The sequence below is a fragment of the Lagenorhynchus albirostris genome, chromosome 9 (genome assembly GCF_949774975.1).
Source record: "Lagenorhynchus albirostris chromosome 9, mLagAlb1.1, whole genome shotgun sequence".
NCBI classification, from domain to species: Eukaryota; Metazoa; Chordata; class Mammalia; order Artiodactyla; family Delphinidae; genus Lagenorhynchus; species Lagenorhynchus albirostris.
This window is the reverse complement of record NC_083103.1, coordinates 34,910,885-34,923,040: the sequence shown is the minus strand read 5'-3', so window position 1 is coordinate 34,923,040 and position 12,156 is coordinate 34,910,885. Positions and strand designations below refer to the sequence as shown.

General features: G+C 37.1%; 2 protein-coding genes across 3 annotated transcripts in view; both read left to right on the top strand.

Annotated features, from left to right (window-relative positions):
• NELL1 (neural EGFL like 1) overlaps positions 1-12,156 on the top strand; it is an 859,251-nt gene that overhangs the window by 584,787 nt on the left and 262,308 nt on the right. The window lies entirely within an intron of this gene.
• On the top strand, positions 5,194-6,334 carry LOC132525897 (isocitrate dehydrogenase [NAD] subunit gamma, mitochondrial-like). Its single transcript, XM_060159471.1, is given in 2 exon segments — positions 5,194-5,733; positions 5,735-6,334. Coding segments are annotated over 2 exon segments (1,140 nt in total).

Sequence of the window (12,156 nt, the reverse complement as noted above, 5' to 3'; positions counted from 1 at the left end):
ATGAGATCCTAGGGTGATCAAGTATGAGAAACTGGCCTAGGCCTCTAGGACCCCTAGAAATATTCACCTCACCTGTTGCAGTTCTCTGTTCCTTCACAATATATGAATTTGTAGAATCTGTGTTAGCCAGTTTCTTCATCTGTAAAATGGGAACTGTAATGCCTACCTTGGCAGATTATGATGTATATAAAATATTCAGCACAGTACCTTAGATGTGGCAAGTGTTACATAGTGGTAGCCACTATTAAGTCTGCATCTTCATCTTCTTGAATTTTGACAGCCTTTGGAAGTCTTCGTAAATAAGTCACCAACCTCCCCAAACAACTGCTAACCTACATCAGGCGTGGTGGTGCCCGAAAGTTAAGTGAGAATGGGATTGTGGCTGGTTTAAAATTTGCCAATAAATATACTTGTACATTTATTTGCCAATAAATATACTTGTATATTTATTGGCTATACTGGTATAGCTTTGGGAATCTAAGAGTTTGCCTGCCTTCCACGGTTGAGTGATTGATTTCTAGAAATATCAGATGTTAATGCTTGTAGCTCTGATCTGGGAGAATATATTAAAAGACACTCCATATCATAGTGAGAAGGGAAACACAAATCAAAAACATAGTGAGATACTACCACCAAAATCTATTTGAATGGCTAAAATAGAAGTACAATAATACCAAGTATTGATGAAGATGTGAAGCTGTAATTCTCTTACATTGGTAGGGATATAAATGGTATAACCATTTTGGGGAAGTGTTTAGCAGTTTCTTAAAAAGTTAACAACAATAAAAGGAACGAACTCCAGCAGGCAGAAAATCAGTAAAGACATAGTTGAACTCAACAATGTCATCGTAAACTGGGTATAATTGACATTTGTAGATTCCTTTACTCAACACCAGCAGAATACACAGTCTTCTCAAGTTCACATAGAACACTCACCAAGACCACATTCTGGGCCATAGAACACACCTTAACAAATCCAAAAAAATTGAAATCATACAATGTCTGCACTCAGACCGCAATGAAATTAAATTAGAAACCAGTAATAGAAAGATAGCTGAAAAAATCCCCAATTAAATGTGGAGATTAAACAACACATTTCTAAATAACATATGGGTCAAAGAAGAAATCACAAAAGAAATTTTAAAAATATTTTGAACAAAATGAAAATGAAAACACAACAAAATTCATGGGATGTGGTGAAAACAGTGCTTAGGGGGAGATACATAGTAATAAATGCATATAGTGGAAAGGAAGAAAGATTTAAAATCAATAATCTAAGCTTTCACCTTTGGAAACTAGAAAAAGAAGAGCAAATTAAATCCAAAGTAAGCAGAGGAAAAGAAATATTAAGAATTTGAGCAGAAATCAATGAAATTGAAAAGAAAAAAAAATCAATAGAGAAAAATCAATGAAACCAAAAGCTGATTCTCTGAAAACTTCAGTAAAATTGAAGCCTCTAGTCAAGCTAACAAAAAAAAAGAAAAAAAAGGACATGAATTACTACTATCTGAAAAGAGGGACATCACTATAGATCCTATGGGCATTAAAAAGATAATAAAAGAATACTATGAACAACTTTTCACTCACAAATTTGATAACCTAGGTGAAATGGACTAATTCCTTGCCAAAATTCACACAAGAAGAAACAGATAATCTGAAGAGGCCTATATATATATATATTTTAAAACTGATTCAACAATTAATAACCTTCCAAAATGGAAATCCCCAGGACCAGTTGTGTTCACTGGTGAATTCTACCACACTCTTGAGGAAGAAATTATACCAGTTCCCTATAATATATTTCAGAAGACACAAGGAAAAGGAATACTTTATAACTTAGTCTATGAAACCAACATTACCCTGGTAACAAAAGCAGACAAAAGCATTACAAAAAAAGAGAACTACAGACCAGTATCTCTCATGAACATAGGTACAAAACTTCTTAACAAAATATTAGCAAATTGAATCCAACAATGTATAAAAAGACTTATACACCATAATCAAGTGATATTTATCCCAGTTATGCAGGGCTGTTTCAACATTCAAAAATCAGTTAATGTAATCCGTCACTTCAACAGGCTAAACAAGAAAAATCACATGATCCTATCAATAGATGCAGAAAAACATTTGACAAAATTCAAGACCCATTCATTATACAAACTAGAAGTAGTAAACTAGAAGTAGAGGAAAAACTGCATCAACTTGATAAAGAATACCTACAAATAATCTACAACTAACATCATACTTCATGATGAGAAACACAAAGCTCTTCCAGTAATATCAGGTACAAGGCAAGGATGTCCCCTTTTACCCCTCCTTTGCAGTATTACCCTGGAATTTCTAGCAAATACTATAGGACAAGAAAAGGAAATAAAAAGTATACAGATTGAAAAGGAAGAAATAAAACTGTCTTCATTTTCAGATGACAATATCATCAATGTAGAAACCCTGAAAGAATCAACAGAGAAACCTCCTGGAACTAATAAGTGATTACAGCAAGATTGCAGGTTACTAGGTTAATATACAAAAGTCAATTGCTTTCTTACACACCAGTTTTCAATTAAAAACACAGTATCATTTACATTAACATTTCCAAAATGAAATACTTAGGTATAAATGTTAACAACATATATATAAGATCTATATGAGGAAAACTATGAAACTCTGATGAATGAAATTAAAGAAGTACTAAATAAATTGAGAGACATTCCATATTGATGGATGGGAAAACTTAATATTGTTAAGTTTCCAAGATACCAACTCTTTCCAAGATTCGATGCAAACGTAATCAAAATACCAGAAAGTTATCTTGTAGATATTGATAAACTGATTCCAAAGCTTGTATGTAGAAGCCAAAGACCCAGAATAGCCAACACAACATTGAAGGAGAAGAACAAAGCTGGAGGACTGACAGTGTTTGACTTCAAGACTTACTGTGAAGCTACACTAATCAAGACACTGTGGTGTTGGCAAAAGAACAGATGAATAAACCAATGGAAGATAATAGCCCAGAAACAGACCCATGTAAATAGTTAATTGATCTTTGGCAAAGGAGCAAATGCAGCACAATGGAATAAAGAGAGTCTTTTCAACAAATGGTGTTGGAAAAACTGGACATCAACATATACAAAAACTTAATCTAGGCACAGGCCTCAAACACTTCACCAAAATTAACTTAAAATGGACCATAGACTTCTATGTACGATGAAACACTACAAAACTTCTAGGAGAAAATCTGTTATAGATGACCTTGGGTATGGTGATGACATTTTAGATACAACACCAAAGACTGGATCGATGAAAGAAATAATAAACTAGACTTCACCAAAATTAAAATCTTCTGCTCTGCAAAAAGACTTTGTCAAGAGAATGAGAAGACAAGCCACAGATTGGGAGAAATTATTTTTAAAAGGCACATCTGATAAAGAACTGTTATCTAAAGTACAAAGAACCCTGAAAACTCAACAGTAAGAAAACAAATAACTTGATTTTAAAAATTGGCAAAGACCTTAACAGATATCTCATCAAAGAAGATATACAGATGGCAAATAAGCATATGAAAAGATGTTACACATCATATGTCATCAGAGAAATGAAAATTAAAACAACGAGATACCACTACAAACATATTAGAATGGCCAAAATCTGGAACACTGACAGCACCGATGCTGGCAAGGATATGGAACAGCAGGAACTCTCATTCATTGCTGGTGGGAATGCAAAATGGTACAGCCACTCTGGAAGACAGTTTAGCAGTTTCTGACAAAACTGAGCATACTTTTACCATACGATTCAGCAACTCTGCTCCTTGCCATTCACCCTCATGAGCTGAAAACATATGTCCACACAAAATTTGCGCATGGATGTTTATAGTAGCTTTGTTCATCATTCACAAAACTTGGGAACAACCAAGACGTGCCTCAGTAGGTGAATAGATAAACTGTGGTACATCTAGACAATGGAATTTTATTCAGTGCAAAAAAGAAATGCATTACAGAGCCATGAAAAAACATGGAGGAAATTCTAATGCATATTACTAAGTCAAAGAAGCCAATCTGAAAAGGCTACAGAGTGTATGATTCCAATTATACAACATTCTGGGAAATGCACAACTCTGGAGACTCTAAGGAGATAGGTGGTTACCAGTGGTTGCAGAGAGGGAGGCATGAAGACACAAAGAAGAGAGGATTTTTAGGGCTATGCAACTACTCTATATGAATCTACTAGATGATATATGTCATACATTTCTCTAAACTCAGAATTTGCAACATGAAGAGTGAACCCTAATTTAAACAATGGATTTTAGGTGATAATGAGGTGTCACTGTAGTGTCATCAGTTGTAACAAATGTACCACTCTGTGTAGGATCTTGATAACTGGGGAGACTGTGCCTTTGTAGAGGCAAGGAAATCGTTTTTGGGGGCATTACTTTCAAGTTTAATTATTAAATGACTGAGAAAAATTGGTAGAAGTTGATGGACTATAAAACAAATGTAATAAAGATAAATAATATCAATAGAAAGTTTTCTGTAATCAAGAACTAAATTGTTACCAAAACAAATTTCAGATCCCATCAATAGCTTTAATTAATTAAAACAACTGTAATTGAAGTTATAAATAGGCCCTTGGATTGTTTCCTAATATAATTAATGGAGAATAATAAATTGTTTGAACTTATTAGAAAAAGATTTACATTTCTGACAGACCTGACATGAGTGCTAATCCCAGTGAAGGAAACATATTACTTGGGAGAAGGTATTAACAATGGTGTGCTGGTACTTGCTTAATAGCTAGCTTTCTGGGAAAAAAAAATAAACAGAAGGGCTGATTCGTAGTTTTGAGGCAAGGAAATCTTTGTATGGGAAATCTCTATACCTGCCATTCAATTTTTCTGTGAACCTAAAAGTTATAAAATATGAAGTCTATTTTTAAGTATGTCATATGGGTACATTGAATGTGCTTAATGAATTCTCCAATTCCAAAGTGTATTTTCTACTCTATAACACATCTCCTTGTGACTAGTACTCTGTCTCTCACTTCAGTAGAATGTCTGTCCAAAATAGAGTACAAGGAAGGAGAGACAACTGTGACCGAGGCAAGAATTTTGGATCTAGAATTCCACTAAAAGAAGCCAGTTCAAGCCAAGAGGAAAAGCACGTATTTTTACATAAATTAAATCTCTACTTATGGATCATGGCACTGAAGATGCTGACAGCTGCCAGGTGCTCTGTGAAGGCCACGTTCCCACCGACTATTCTAGGCCACTCTTGGGAGATTTTCCTTGGCCATGAGACCTCACTGAGGAGCTTCTCTTTTAAACACAACATTCCTCCAGCAGCTAAGTATGGTGGGTGGCACACTGTGACTGTGATTCCCGGGGATGGCATTGGACCTGAACTTATGCTGTGCAACAAGAATGTGTTCAGACATGTGTGTGTGCCCGTGGACTTTGAGGAAGTGCAGATTACCTCCACTTCTAGTGAAGAGGAAGAAGTTCGCAGTGCCATCATGGCAGTCCATCAAAACCACGTGGCCTTGAAGGGTAACTTTGAAACTGACTACAGCCTACCACCATCTCACAAATCACAAAACAGTGTGTTTCGCAGTACTCTAGATCTCTATGTCAGCGTCATTCGTTTTAAGAGTCTACTAGGTGTGGAAACTAGGCACAAGACATCAGAGGGTGAATACAGCAACCTGGAGCATGAGAATGTGAAAGGAGTGATAGAGAGCCTTAAAGATCATTCCTAAGGCCAAGCTTTTGCATGTTGTTGAATATGCTTTCCAGCTGGCCCAGCAGATGGGGCGTGAAAAAGTGACGGCTGTGCACAAGGCCAACATCATGAAACTGGGAGATGGTCTCTTCCTCCAGTGCTGTAGGGAGGTGGCATCCTGCTATCCTCAGCTCATTTTTGAGGGCATGATTGTGGATAACACCACCATGCAGCTGGTATCCTGGCCCCAGCAGTCTGATGTCATGGTGATGCCCAGTCTTTATGGCAACATTGTCAATAACGTCTGCACAGAGTTGGTTGGGGGAGCAGGCCTTGTGCCTAGTGCCAACTATGGCCACATATATGCGGTGTTTGAAATGGCCTCAAGGCAATCAGGCAAGACTATAACCAATAAAAATGTGGCCAGCCCTACTGCCGTGCTGCTGGCAAGTTGTATCATTCTGGATTACCTCAAGTTCCATTCCTCTGCCACCTCCATTCGTATTGCAGTCTTGGCATCCATGGAGAACAAAGACATCCAAACTCCAGACATTGGAGGCCGGGGTACCACATCGGATGTCATTCAGAATATCATAGATGACATCAGTGTTGCCAGTTAAACAGTCAGTGCCTTAGAGGCTGAGCTAGCCTTCAAATTCCTTTCTGTCCCACAATTTACGTTACTCTACCCAGTCAGAAAGCCCAGCCGGCTTGGCTAATGTGGACTCTAGAATAAACTAGCTCCTGTTCCAACTCAGAAGAGGTAGGGGGAGGGAATCAAGTCTGATTTTTTTTCTATTAAATTTGAATGCCGTAAATGCCATAAACATTGCTGGTTTAAATTAGCCATACCTATTTTGTCGTCTGTGTATTGAGGAATTTTCTATTTTAATGCACAGTTCATACTTTTCTATGAGATGATGTAGTGAAGAAATCAAAGTTGTTCGTAGAGTCCTGGGCCTTTTCCAGAACGTGGCACACTGATTTTCTCTTATCTGGGTCATTAAAATTGTGCAAACCAGCCTGCAAAGGAGGCTGGCTTCTCTCTGGAGGTTGTTAATGAGTTAATTGGTGCCATAAAATTTGCCTACAAAATATACATTGTCATTTTAATAATAAATAAGGTACCATAAAGCTGAGCTAGTTCAGAATGCTTCCACTCCCTCCTAGATATCCTGTCTTTTCCCCTGGTCTTGTTTATGTGAGGAAGGAATTTTTGCCGGTGTAATTTTTCACACATGGGCATCTCTGAGTACCGCAGCACTCCTGCAAAGGGGGTTCTTGAATTCCTTCCTTGAGCCTCTAAGCTCAAGAGTCTAGACATGATATACCCAGTTAACAGGCACTGGGCCCATGACTCTTTGCTATACAAATAGAACCATGGACTGTAAACTCCATGCTCACTGCTTTACAATCTTCCATGGTTTACTTTCTTTTAATCTCTCTTTCAAAGAGAGAGTGTACATAAGAAAATGAAAAACACTGAGCTCGTTCGAATGTTTACTGTCATTTTATTATAATATATTTTATTTACAGTAATTCTAAGGTCATAGGTGGGAGAAACACAAACAAAAATGATAATTTTATTAGTGCTGGGAAATATTTATTACTCAAGTAGGAAATAAAAGCAATGACTATAAAAATTTACAGTAGTTTTATCGGCAGGAATAGCTTGCAGATAGAAGGGAGATTGAAAAAAATAGTAAATCCTTAATAATATTTTGGAAACCTCTGTGTCTCAGCTATAACCCTTGGATGATCCTACCATGGTTCTTGGGCCATAAGTTAAAGACATTGGACTGAGACCTGAAAAAGTCCTTATGGTTTCCAAAAGACTCTGTCTTATATTGCCTTAATCTCACCTATCCTCATTATGTATAATGTCAGGGCTCAGGGTTTGGAAAACCAAAGGCTAGTTTGAGGGGATTTAATTTGAGGAGGAAATGACTACCTTCAACCCTATCTAGAGGTCTTTCTTGAAGAACAAGGCAAGCAGGGAGAAGTCAGTTATAAAATAATGATGGTATTATTCCTTTTATTGGACACTAAACATGTCATTGGCCATGGCTGCCATTGACCTGTATGGTACTTTCCTCTGGGCAGATATAGACCTGGAACCAGAGGCATGGTTTGATGAGTGGAGAAGGGATGGATTTTTGGCTTGAAGTCCCCCTACCTCCAATGCTACATGAACCCGTACTACCATAACCCACTCTCCCCACTCTACCCCTTTCTCTCATGGCTAGGGAAGTTTACTCACCGCACAGCCAGCCCAGCTGCAGACAGTAGCCCAACTGTTGGCTTTTATCTGCCAATGGGAATTTCTGCTGATAGGTACATTTGAGCTGAAGTTTCCCCTCTTCGTTAAAGATGACTGTTTCCAAAATCTTCCCATAGTTTTTGGGCCAGACTGCTGTGATGGCACCTAATACACCACAGTGGAATTTTCCATTTATCAGTATTTGATATTCCCACTTAGCTATGAGCATCTCTAGGGCAAATACCGTGTATTCTTTTTCCTTGTCCTCTGTATCCCCTAACATAATGACTGGTACATACAAAATAAGTAATATGTTTATTGAATCAACCAAAAAATGAATGATATGGGTGACACTGCCTAACTTTTCTTATATGTAACATGAGATAATAACTGTACCTACCTCACAGCGTTGTTGGGAAAATAGAGCAAGAAAATACACGTAAAGCTGGTAGCACTGTGCCTGTCCAATGGTTAGTGCTTGGTGTAGTTTATAAATTATTATTTTCATTAGTATCCATTATATACCATTCTAAAAGCTAGTTCTGAGGAGAACTGGGAAATGCTATTAATTCATTACTGTCTTTGGAATTTACTGGATAAGTTACTTTACCTATTATTCCATTATGGGTTTGTAACTGACTTTCAACTAGGGTAGCAAACCATATCTGCTTACTCATCAAGTCCCCTTATCTCTCTCCTTTTTATTTCTTGAGTCCAGCCATCTCTCTTCTTTCTCACTTACCCCTCCTTTCTCATTAGGCTTTCTCATCTTTGGTGACTTCCCAATCTCTGTTCCTTCTCTACCTTGTGTCCTGCTTATAGTTTAGCCCACTTAAATCTATTTCTACTGCGCACTCAGCCCGAACTTTCTAAAAGGGAAATAGGATCATGTCACTTCCTTACCTAACACTTCTCATTGAACAGCTTTCCTTTGGCCTTGAAAGAAAGTCAACTGAGCACAGCATGAAAGACCTTCCATATTCTGATCTCTGCTTCCTTCTCCAGGTTCACCATTTCTACCCCCTCTCCCCATCCCAATAACAACACAAAGTGGCACAAGAGAGTGCAAGCAGAGCTCCTTGTCAAAGAGCCATGTATTCTTTCTAGTTCAGGCCTTTGTATGTGGTCTTGCTTCTTCTCCCCTTCAGGAGATGATCTCCTTGTCATCTAGAGGACTAGATGTAATTGTCACCACCTTTGGGAAGCCTTCCTTGACTAGCTCTTTCCATTCCCTGCTGAGATTGAAGGGAGGAACTCCCAGTTCCCCCAGAGTCCTCTGTGTATCCTATTTAGTGTTTTTCTCTCCAGTTGTCATTACATGCTTTCCTTCCCATCAACCTTACTATACAGTGTGTTCCTTGGCAACAGGGGCAGTTGAGTCATGGATCACTACAGCATCAGCACCTAGGACAGGGACAAGCTCTTTAGCGTATGCTCATTCTAAATATTAACGGAAGGAAGACAGGAAGGAAGGTCAAAGGAAGGAAGAAAAGAATGGACTGAATTCCCAGGTAGGAGTGGAGGATTGGAAGAACATCTATTGCAAAATTCTCCTGTTTGGCTCCAGTGTATGAACCTTTACAAGATTGCTTCTCTCTAGAGAGCACTGAAGCCCTCAAGGCCATAAAACGGGTAGTTGGCAGGCTGCCTCTGTTTCTTGAGAAGATTTCTGTGTTATTGTTACATAATTTTTATCTTAGGTTTGTCAGTTTATTCTGCTTTGTTTAAAGCTAAATTCTGCTATCAATAAATATCAATACAAAGTTGGACAGCTAAACGGTATCACTCTGTAAATATCTTTCCTCACCACCATCTTCATAGATTTGGTTTTCTAGAAGGATGTTTTAACATTCTTACTTCAGCTTTCTGGTATTCAAAATCTTGTTAGGGGACATCTATGAATTTTGGGGAAAACAATGAATCTGTTTAAAAGTTCAACAGGGAAGATTCCTCTAAGAACCAGGAAAACCTGTGTTTTTCACCATGAATTTGTGCCCTTCTTGTACTAGATAATGTGAGGTATTTAATCAATTGAAAGTTTCCCTCATTGCCTTGCCTACTAGCAGGCACAGGAAAAAGCCTTCAGCAATTTTTTCTTCTCTGAAATTTTCTCTTGTCATTCTATTACTTGATTTTAATGTATTTTGCTCTATTAATTTCATTTTCTTATATTTTGTTTTACTGTAAGCCACTTAAATCACAATTAAGGAACACAAAAGGAGAACTGGGTTCTTCACCTTTGCCTTCTTTTCCTTCATTCTAGTTCATTTTCAATAGTGGAGCCAGGATTAAAATCAAGCCAGTGGCACCAGTGTCTAACCACTATTACTAAACTGCTTCCCCACATTTTAGGTGGTCTAGATAGCCCAGGATGAGAAAGGCAGAATATCTAATCAGGAGAATAGTGCCGGAATCAAGCATCACATGTTGAACATGGTAAATCAAGTAGTCGAAGTGCTTCTTTGTAGTAATGGCAGATAAAAAAAGACAAAACATGGAAAAGAAAGGATGTGCTGTTGAAACAAGAGAATAGAATAACGATAGGAAGTGGAAAAGCAATGCTGAATTTTGCAAAGAGGAGAATTTTGAATAAATTTATCCAGTTCTGGCTCATTACAGAGGTTGCAAGAAACTGACAGTATTACTGGGGGCTCAGCTGGGAATATGTAAAATGTCTGCGGGAAGCTGTCACAGAGCTAGAAATTTTTTGAAGGGAGACACTTGGTTCTTGGAGTTTGTCTGACAACTTGCATAACCTTGGGACTCAATGCGGTAAAGTCTTCTTCACATTGAAATGAATTTGCTGACATGGGAAGCTACATATATTGCATTTGTGATTGCTCTAAGAAATGCAAGGAAAAGAGAAAAGAGACACATTGAAAATGGAAACCAAAAATCACTCAACTTCACAAAGCAATTTAAAAATTGGAATATCTTGTTACCAATTTTGCAAATGCTTAAAAACCAACACAGCCTGAGTAAAAACAGTGTCTACTGAGAAAGACACTAGTCTGGGCTTTCATCTGCTTAAGCATCTGGTTTGCTAGAGCTAATGCCAAATTTAGTTCATGCCAAATAGATGTAAATGAATGGTTGTTGCCACAAGGGAGAAAGAAAATATTGTGTATGTTCAAATACAAGTTATTTCCCCCTTTTTTATCCCTCAGAAAAAAAGAATTCCCTTAAATTCAAATCCTTATAATGTTCTTATATTAACAGGTGTTCTGTCAGTTCTTTGATTTTGAGTGGCAGAGTATTTGGAGTAGGGAAAAATAGGACATTAGCTATGCCAGTTTGGGGCTTTTATAGAAATTATCTGTAGAATAAATTTTTAAAGGAGGCAAAAAAAAAAAAATCCCTCAACAAAAAATGAGTCATTATTCCTGGGAGCATATTGTCATAATTGCAAGTATTGAGTGTCATTATATATGTGCCTTTTAAAAATCACTTAATGACAAATTTCAGGTTTTGGTCACACTGTGGAGATCACATATATTTACCTACTAGACAAATGGGGAAATGAATCCTAATATTATACAATTGGATTCTTGTGACTTTGCTTGAGATTTCCAATGAAAGCATCAAATACAGATTCAAAAAGTGCTTTATCTCAAACTACTTAGACAGATGGGATGATGATAGGTTTGGAAAAACTTTAGAGAACTTGAAAAATGACTCTGGGTTGGGGAAGACCTTGAGGTCAAGATTCATGGGAAGAGATTAAATGAAATTAATTCAATGTCGTGGTAAAGGAAAAAGTAATAATTCTAAATTAATCTATTATTTAATATCACCTATTAAATAATGCATTCAAAACAACTATGTGTAATAACTGAATCCACAAATCAAATCGTATGCATAGATAGTTATCTCATTAATATGTCCCTCAGAGTTATTCAACTTTGCCCAGAATATTTTTTCTTCCTGTTTTCTTTTTTAGATCTTATCACTGATAAAAAAGGAATCATTTTCCTTATATTTGGAGTTGCTTCCTATTTAGGCATTTACATTATCTCCTAAATAGAACATGGGAAATGAGAAAAATGAAAGAAAATAGATTTTGAAGTTATTGTGCAGAAATCTATAATAGCAGAGGAAGAAGTCGAGATTTCTGGAAATATTAGTAGTATTGTGGAAAGAAATGCGAAGGAATTGCAAATGAAATAATATTTAACTATTTAA